The following is an 8,953-nucleotide window of genomic DNA, read 5'->3' on the forward strand; positions in this document are numbered from 1 at the left end:
CCGTGGACGTTCGCTGAAGCGGACGCAGAAGGAGGTTTGACTGTACTTCAGTTTTTAAGATGCACCATTTCCAAAGGGTTAAGGAGAGTAATACTTTAGACCAGCTGACATCATAAAAACTCTGAAATGCATTTAATTAATCTTATTTCAAAAGAAACAAACACTGTTCAAGTTTTACTACTAAATGCTTACATGTAAAAAATAAGCTTGCATCTTGTTTGAAAGGTAAGTTTTGTTGGATTTGTCTAGAAAATGAATTCTGCAAAATAACTAATAGCTAGCATATATAATGTTGAATTAAATGTTGCAGAAAATGCTGATCTTTATACAGTGGTACCTCGCAAGACAAAATTAATTCGTTCTGCGAGTTTTTTTGTCTTGCGAATTTTTTGTCTTGCGAAGCACGGATTCCCTGAGTAGTAACGGTTTTAAGAAAAAGGAAACAAACTCGCAAGACGTTTTTGTCTTGCGAAGCAACTAAAAAACGAAAAACTCTTTCGTCTTGCGAGTTTTTCGTCTTACGAGGCATTCGTCTTGCGAGGTACCACTGTACAAGCCTTCACACCTTAACACTGTTAAAAGTACTTCACTTGGATTCTTCTTAACTGTACACTTCTAGAATACAGTGGAACCTCGGGTTACGGCAAGGCTCCATTCCAGAGGCCCCGCCACAACCTGAAAATGATGCACGTCGAAGCGCTGCGTCTGCACACATGTGGTGCGATTTAGTGCTTCTGTGCATAGCGCGATTTAGCGCTTCTGCACATAGCACGATTTAGCACTTATGCGTGAGCAGCAAACCTGGAAGTAACCCATTCCGGTACTTCCAGGTTTGCCGCAGACGTTCGCAGAATCGGATGCAAGCGGAGGCGGACGCAGAACAAGGTTTGACTGTATATTTCATTTGCAGAAGGCAGGGGAATAACTTTTTTTCTAAGAAATGTCCTCCAACAGCTCTTCATACGTGTCCCTTTTTAAATTATCAAATGATTATGCTTTATATAACCATATTTGTTTCAGATTAAAATTGACTGCAATAGTGAAAGGAGTGTCCACACTAAAACAGCACAGAATACGTCCAGTGAAGGTAGCCGGTTGCGCACAGGTAAAGATCATAACCAGAAGAAAGAGAAGTCAGACAGTGGGGATGGTCAGCAACTGTTGGTGAATGGAGTACCGTAAAATTGATAATTGGAGTAGTCATATTTCCTACACTGTTTGAGTAAAACTTATTCCACATTAGAGAAACTTAGTAGGCCAAAGACAAATAGTAAGCAGGATGGCACAGGAGTGAAATGAATATTAAAAAAATCTTTTTGCCTTTTTGAACATCAGCATACAGTTCCCCCAAAGTAAAATGTTATACTTGCATTAAAAAATACCTTGAACTTCTGAAAAAATGCTTTCAATTACATATTGCATTTCAAATGATGAAAGAATCCTTTTGCTTGTTTTAAAAATACTGAACTCTGCAATAGTATTTCTGTTCAGCTGTACCATTTTAACACATCTAGTTAATCACTGCTAAATTTCAAATTTCAGAATAAATAGTGTTTGTGGTAATCAAATTGGGCTTCTGTTTTCAATCCATTAAAAGTTCCTCATTTTAAACATTAAAAAGTTATGTTTTATGTCTTGTGTCAGTTCACATTTTGATTCACTTTGTCAATATTTCAGTGAACCTCAATATACATATAATATAACTAAATTGTCATTTTCATAGCAAAAAGTTCTATGAACTGTGCCTTTTTTATATCTTGCCAGGTAGGAGTACTGTATTTGGATGCAGAAATCAGGGAAGATGAGTTGGAAACACTAAATGTACAATATATGTAGCAAAATTTCTCCAACAATTAGTACTTTAATAGAAGAATGCAGGCTTTCAATAATGTTTTCCTTGCATAAACATCAAGTAAGGCAGTTTATAAGAATAAGAAATTTATTTTGCACTGAAGATACTGGCAGTTTATGTTACTGAGATTGTATGTTTCGTTTTTGTTTTCTTTTTAGACAAGACAGGATAAGTTTTTTAAAGACATTCCCATTTGTGACAAACAAAAACAATTTCTGGATAGCTCAGTGGGTTTGAGTGTGGTGCTGATAACACCAAGGTTTGATCTCCATATGGAATGACTGCATATTCTGGGACTGCAGGGGGTTGGACTAGATGATCCTCAGGATCCCTTCCAACTCTCCATTTCTATGATTCTAATTCATATTTACCGAGGAAACGAGTTGCTGCTTGTTCATAATCTAGTAGTGTGTGTCTGCTGTTTGGCCAGAGGACCCATTTAAAAGAATAGCTTTCTTTTCAGTTCCCCTACAGTTTTTGGTATAGTTGAAATTTGGAATCTATCTCAGACAATAGAGGAAGTTTATTGCTGTATGTGAAACTTGGGAAAATTCAGGGATAGTGTGATGGGATGTTGAGCTGCTTGTGCGTAAACTTCCTAGTCCCTCAGTGTTTGGCTAAGTCCACAAACCACTGTCTGTAACGGAGCGCCATAAGCATGGCTCCGTCAGTCGCTGGCAGAATCCGACAGTGGGCGTTTACGGAATTTCTTCCAGCATAACAGCTCCTTAACGGAAACACGTCTTCTGGACTCTCTACGTGACAATTTCCGGCGAGGAGTGGGTGTCCCTATAGGAGGTCCTGAAACCTCCTCGCTGTTCTCGCTGGAATTGTCTCTGAGCCATTCTTCTGACTCGCTTTCCCTTGGAGCTCTTTCTCGCTCCCTGCTGGTTCCCTCCTCCGCTGATAAGTCTCTCTCAACCTCTGGGAGCCCTTGCACCACTGGTTCTTCCGATGACAGTTCCCTGACATCCACCTCCCCTCCAGGGCCCCCTCCACCCTCTCCCCTCCCTTCCTCTGCTGGAGGCGAGGGAGCAAAACCCCTGAAAGAACTTCCCTCATCATCCGAAGTCTCGAACATTTTCCTCCACCGGTTGCTGTTTCGGGTTTCTAAGTACTCATCCTCCTCGGAATCTATTCCTTCTTCCCACTCAGACCCCGTGAATCCTTCCAATTCCTCCTCCTCGTCGGTGGTGCCAAAGTACTCCCTCCGGAACCTCGCTACTGACTGAGGTTTCCTGGGGAACCTTTGATGGAACGCTTCGATCAAGACCTCGTCATTGACTTCCTCTGCCGTCACCCAGGTGTTTTCTGACTCCGGTTCCCCTTCCCACGCTACCAAATACTCCACCTGATTACCCTTCCACCTGGAGTCGAGGATTTCCGCCACATGGTTGCTGCTTTCCCTCTCTTCTAAGACTGGTCCCTGTGGGGAAACCCCTTCTTTTCCCCCCCTATACGGTGACAGTAATGACCTGTGGAATACTGGGTGCAGTTTCATGTGGTTCGGTAACCGGAGTCTGAAAGCTACGGGGTTAACCTGTTGAATGACCTCAAATGGTCCCAAACTTTTGGGTCTCAATTTCTTGCAACCCCCCTTGAACGGCAATCCTTGGGTGGACAGCCACACCTGATCCCCCACCCTTATGGTTTCACCTTCCCTTCTGTTCTTGTCTGCCTGCTTCTTATATTGTTCTTTGGCCCTTTCTAAGTTGAGTTGGAGTTGACGATGGATCGCTTCCATTTCTTCTACAAAAAGTTCTGCGGCTGGGACGCTCTATCTCTCCCCTCCTCCCCCTGGAAATGCCCTGGGGTGGCACCCATAATTAGGCAAAAAGGGGCTCATCCCGGTGGACACATTCTCCGCATTATTGTAGGCAAATTCCGCCAGCGCCAACTTTTCCACCCAATCGTTCTCTCTGTCATTGACATAACACCTCAGGTATTGTTGGAGGATACCGTTTGCTCTTTCCGCCTGCCCGTTGGTTTCTGGGTGCCGGGCAGTCGAAAAATTGACCTCCACGTGCAGTAAGCTCATGAGCTTCCTCCAGAACCTGGACGTGAATTGTTTGCCCCGGTCTGAGACCACCCTCAAGGGGGCGCCATGCAGTCTAAAAATATGTTCTACAAACAATTTAGCTGTCTCTTCCGCCGTGACTGCATGTGAGCAAGCTACAAAGTGGCCTATCTTAGTTAACAGGTCTACTACTACCACCAGTATGGCGGTTTTCCCCTTGGATTTCGGCAGATCAGTCATAAAATCTATTGATACCGCCTCCCATGGCCTCTCTGGTGTGGGCAACGGTTCTAACAACCCCGCCGGCGCCCGCCTTTCTCCCTTGGCTCGCTGGCATTGGTCACACCCTCTTACATACTCCCTTACATCTTCCCTCACCCTGGGCCACCAAAATTCCCTGGTAACCAACCACATGGTTTTGTGTTGCCCAAAATGCCCTGCTGTAGGGCTGTCGTGCAGCTGTTTGAGTACTCTCCCTCTCAATTCCCCTTCGGGTATATATAGTGCCCCTTTGTAATACAATGCCCCGTTTCTTTCTTCAAAACCTCCGGAGTTTTCTCCCTCCCTCCTTAGACCTTGGAGCTTATTCTGGGCGTATTCATCATTCTGCGTCTCCTCTACCAGTTCCCTTTGCCCCACCAACGCCGCCCCACACACCCAGCGGTCCTCTGGGATGATATGTCTCTCTTCGGGTGCTCCCTCCCCCTCCAAATACTCTGGTTTGCGTGAGAGAGCATCCGCCCTGACGTTTTCTGGGCCTGGCACATAGCAAATTTCAAAATAAAATTTGGAGAACTCCTGTGCCCATCTCACTTGCCGTTGGTTGAGCACTCGTGCCGTTCTCCAGTACTCTAAATTCTTGTGGTCCGTGCATACTTGCACCTTGTGTTGTGCACCAATTAGTAAGTGTCTCCATTTCCGGAACGCTTCGTGAATGGCGAGTAGTTCTCGGTCATATACCGTGTAGTTCTTCTCGGATTTGTTTAACTTCCGCGAGAAGAAGGCACACGGTCTCCACTCCGACTTATCCTTCCCCGGCTGAAGAAGCACCGCCCCCACCGCCCGGTCTGATGCGTCAGTTTCCACTCTCATGGGTTTTTGTAAATCCACGTGCAGGAGCTGTTCTTCCGAAGCGAAGGCCTTTTTCAATTCTTCGAATGCTTGCTCCGCTTCTGCCGTCCAAACGAATTTCTTCTTGCTGCTGAGACAGTCCGTGATGGGAGCCGTTAAATGGGCAAAGTTCTTGATGAACTTCCGATAAAAGTTCCCAAACCCTAAGAATCTTTGCACATCTTTTTTCGTTTTCGGTGTCTTCCATTCCAGTACCGCCTGGACCTTGCCTGGATCCATGGCTAATCCCTTGTCTGACAAGCGGTACCCCAGGAATTCCACCTCCTTGGTGTGAAACTGACACTTCTCTAATTTCACCCACAGTTGGTTTGCTTGCAGTCGGCTCAACACTTCTCTGACGTCCTTTACATGCTGCTCCTCATTCTCTGAATAGACTAATACGTCATCTAGGAAGGCCACACAATTCTTGTAGAGCAGAGGTCCCAGGACGTGGTTCATGAACGATTGAAAACATGCTGAGCCTGCTTGTAATCCAAAGGGCATAACGAGATATTCGAAAGCCCCTAGAGGGGTGAACATCGTTGTCTTCCATTCATCCCCCTTCCTTATCCGTATCAGGTTGTATGCCCCCCTTAGGTCCAGTTTAGTGAAAATTTTTCCCTTCCTCACCCGGGTCAAAATGTCATCAATCCTGGGCATGGGGAAAGCCACTGGTTCCGACACTGCATTTATGCTCCGGAAGTCCACTACAAGTCTAGGTTTATCCGTGTTTTTTTTGTCCACAAAAAACACTGGGCTGCCCCCCACCGCTCTGGACTCTCTGATGAAACCTCTCTTCAGGTTTTTGTCAATAAACTCCCTCAACTCCTGCATTTCCCTGTCTGACATGGCATACAGCTTGCCCACAGGGAGCTGGGCTCCAGGGACTAGATTGATCTGGCAGTCAAAGGGTCTATGCGGTGGTAGTTTGTCTGCTTCCCTTTCGCTGAAGACATTGCTCAGGTCAGCGTATTGTTTGGGCACCTTTCCTTTGTCCGTTACTTCTGTTCCTGCTAGAAAGGCCTTTGCCCCTTCTGGAGCCTTGCCCTCTTTGCAATGTTCTAGGCAATGTGCTGACCCAAAGGAGACCACTCTCTGATGCCAGCCCACTAGCGGATCATGCAACGCTAGCCAGCTCATCCCCAAAATAATGGGAGCCCCTCCCAAGGTGGCCACATTGAACGCTATTCTTTCGGTGTGCCTGGCTACCCTCATTACCATTGGGACGGTCTGTAAGCTGACTTCTCCTCCCAACAGCTCTCTCCCATCGATCGTGGTCACCTGCAAGGGGTTGCTTAAAGGGATAGTCTGTATCTGGTGTTCTGCTGCAAACTCCTTGCTCATAAAATTACAGGAGCTGCCTGAGTCCAATAGCGCCCTTATCTTTAAGGGATGTCCGTTTGGCAGCTCTAGCAACACCTCTATCACTAGGGCTGGTCTCGGAGGTTCCGGCGTGGGCACTTTTACTGCTCCTTGGCCTGACTGCTGTGCCCTGATGGTGGCAGTCAGGCGCTGGCTTTTACCTGGTCCTGCCCTTCCTCCTCCTTCCCCCCAACAGCTCCTGCCATCCCTTGCCATTCCTTTCTTTGTGGACAGACTCTGGCAAAATGACCTGGCTGCTGGCAGAGATAACATTTCTTGGGGCTCTTCCCCTCCTTCCGCCCTTCACTGGGATTTGAAACTGCCCGCGCGCGCGCTGTTCCAACTTCCATCGGCTCTGCGGGCGGGAAAGTTGGCTCCGGAATCTCTGGAATGCGGAAATCCCTCCAACGCTCCCCTTTCCCTTCCCGCTTCTCCAAGGCTCTAGCCTCCTGGCGTGCTCCAATGGTCAGCGCTGATTTGGTCAGCTGGTCCATAGACTCCGCCCTGGGCGCCCGGGAAAGTTCGTCTTTCACAGCCGAAGAAAGTCCCTCTTCGAAAAGCATTTGAATGGGTTCCGCTGACAGATCCCACCCCAATTTGTGTATCAACATAGTAAACTCAGTCCAGTACTCACGGACAGATCGGCTCCCCTGTTTACAAGCCATCAACTGTCTGCGCACCACTCCCTGTTCAATGTCGCTGGAAAACATCAGGTCCATGGCGCGAAAAAACTTCCGTGCGTCTTTCAAGACTTCATTATGCCCTGCCATCAGGGGTCTAACCCAGTCTCTCGCCCCCCCTTCGAGATGGCTAACCACAAACGCCACTCGCGATTCCTCGTCGGGAAAGTCATCAAACTGCAGATTAAGAGCATACTGCATCTCTGTCCTAAAGGCTTGATAGTTCCTGGGATCCCCCCCCCAAACTTCTGCACCAATCCTGGCATCTTTCTTGCTTGTGGGGGGGGGGGGCTTTGCCTTTTCTGCATCCTGAGCCCTCCTCTCATCGAGCCTCGCCGTTTGCAGCGCTAGCTGGACCTCCAACACCCGGTACCTTTCTTCCAGGCTTGGACCGGCTCCAGCTCCTCCTGCTTCTCCGGTTCCGGCTGGGTTGCTCATGATGCCTCTCTGCACAAGCTGCTTTCAGAGACTGTCGGATTGCTGTGATGGGATGTTGAGCTGCTTGTGCGTAAAGTTCCTAGTCCCTCAGTGTTTGGCTAAGTCCACAAACCACTGTCTGTAACGGAGCGCCATAAGCATGGCTCCGTCAGTCGCTGGCAGAATCCGACAGTGGGCGTTTACGGAATTTCTTCCAGCATAACAGCTCCTTAACGGAAACACGTCTTCTGGACTCTCTACGTGACAGTTTCCGGCGAGGAGTGGGTGTCCCTATAGGAGGTCCTGAAACCTCCCCGCTGTTCTCGCTGGAATTGTCTCTGAGCCATTCTTCTGACTCGCTTTCCCTTGGAGCTCTTTCTCGCCCCCTGCTGGTTCCCTCCTCCGCTGATAAGTCTCTCTCAACCTCTGGGAGCCCTTGCACCACTGGTTCTTCCGATGACAGTTCCCTGACAGATAGCATAGCTTAACAGCCTTGGAAACAGAACAGTCTTACAAGGTCTTGTATACAAGTAGATTCAAAACATGTGACAGAAACTGGCATTAAGTTTAGTTGCCCATAATAGGGGGTTGGGAGATGATTTCTGTTTCTGATCTTAAATGAAGTTTACTTGCAAAAAAGCAGTATAACAGGACCTTCTTTTGGGGGGGGAAAGGATCTTCATTTTAAGCTATTCTATTTTTATTAAAATTACTGCAGTAGGAGTGTTGCTGATTATGTACAGATTTGTACAAACCTTGCTACTGTCTCTGTGTTGTGCATTCTTGTTTCTCTGCTTTTAAAATTTTTTCCTTGCATACAAACAAGTATTTAAAAATGGTGCAACCTGCATACAACTTAACAACTATTTTAAAAATGTCTTAAATATTGCCAAACATTAAACGCTGATTTCTAGTTATTTATTTTTGAGGGAATGTATAGTATTTGAAAACTGAATTTGGTACCTTCCACATATCTATAAGGTGTTTGGTTTAAAATACTGTAATGAACCAAGGAAGAATGACCTAGTTATGTCATTGCTCTTGGGCATTATTATCTGTACATATTCACTACAACAAATTATATTTTCTGTTGACATTTGTTTGCTTATAGTGCAATATATTTTATATGCAAGCTGTTTCAATAAAGTTGGGTCTTCCTCTACTAATGGATGTTGATGCAATCTTTATAAGTGATTACTTTCAAAATCAACTTTGAAACTATTTTATTTTTGTGTTAAATTGGAAAAACTGTTTACTCCAGATGTGTGAAAGCTGAAACATTTTCAGTTTAAAGAATTTGCCTGATAATGTGTCGTTACTGGTTAAATTGTACATCTTTAGCTATTATATGCACTAGTTTTACATTCAAGGTTGGCTTTTGTAAGTTGCTAACTAGATTTGACTTACTAAAACTGTAGTAGGTTAATCAAATTTTCAAATAACATTTTTGCTCTTTAAATGTGAATCCCTTTCAAAGTAAAAAATCCACTGTTTTTAAGTACTCATACATTTTTT

General features: G+C 45.8%; 1 protein-coding gene across 3 annotated transcripts in view; it reads left to right on the forward strand.

Moving 5' to 3' along the window:
* The window catches only part of LOC310753830 (fragile X messenger ribonucleoprotein 1-like), a 181,572-nt gene extending 172,968 nt beyond the window's left edge, over positions 1-8,604 (forward strand). For all 3 annotated transcript variants that reach the window (XM_083595183.1, XM_083595182.1, XM_083595181.1), the window contains 2 exons: positions 1,021-2,415; positions 7,917-8,604. In XM_083595183.1, coding sequence (XP_083451309.1) covers positions 1,021-1,182 — 162 coding nt within the window. In that variant the 3' untranslated portion in view covers positions 1,183-2,415; positions 7,917-8,604. The remainder of the gene's footprint in view (positions 1-1,020; positions 2,416-7,916) is intronic.
* Positions 8,605-8,953: the final 349 nt, after the last annotated feature.

Source organism: Podarcis filfolensis (genome assembly GCF_964270895.1).
Source record: "Podarcis filfolensis genome assembly, chromosome: W".
Taxonomy (NCBI): Eukaryota; Metazoa; Chordata; class Lepidosauria; order Squamata; family Lacertidae; genus Podarcis; species Podarcis filfolensis.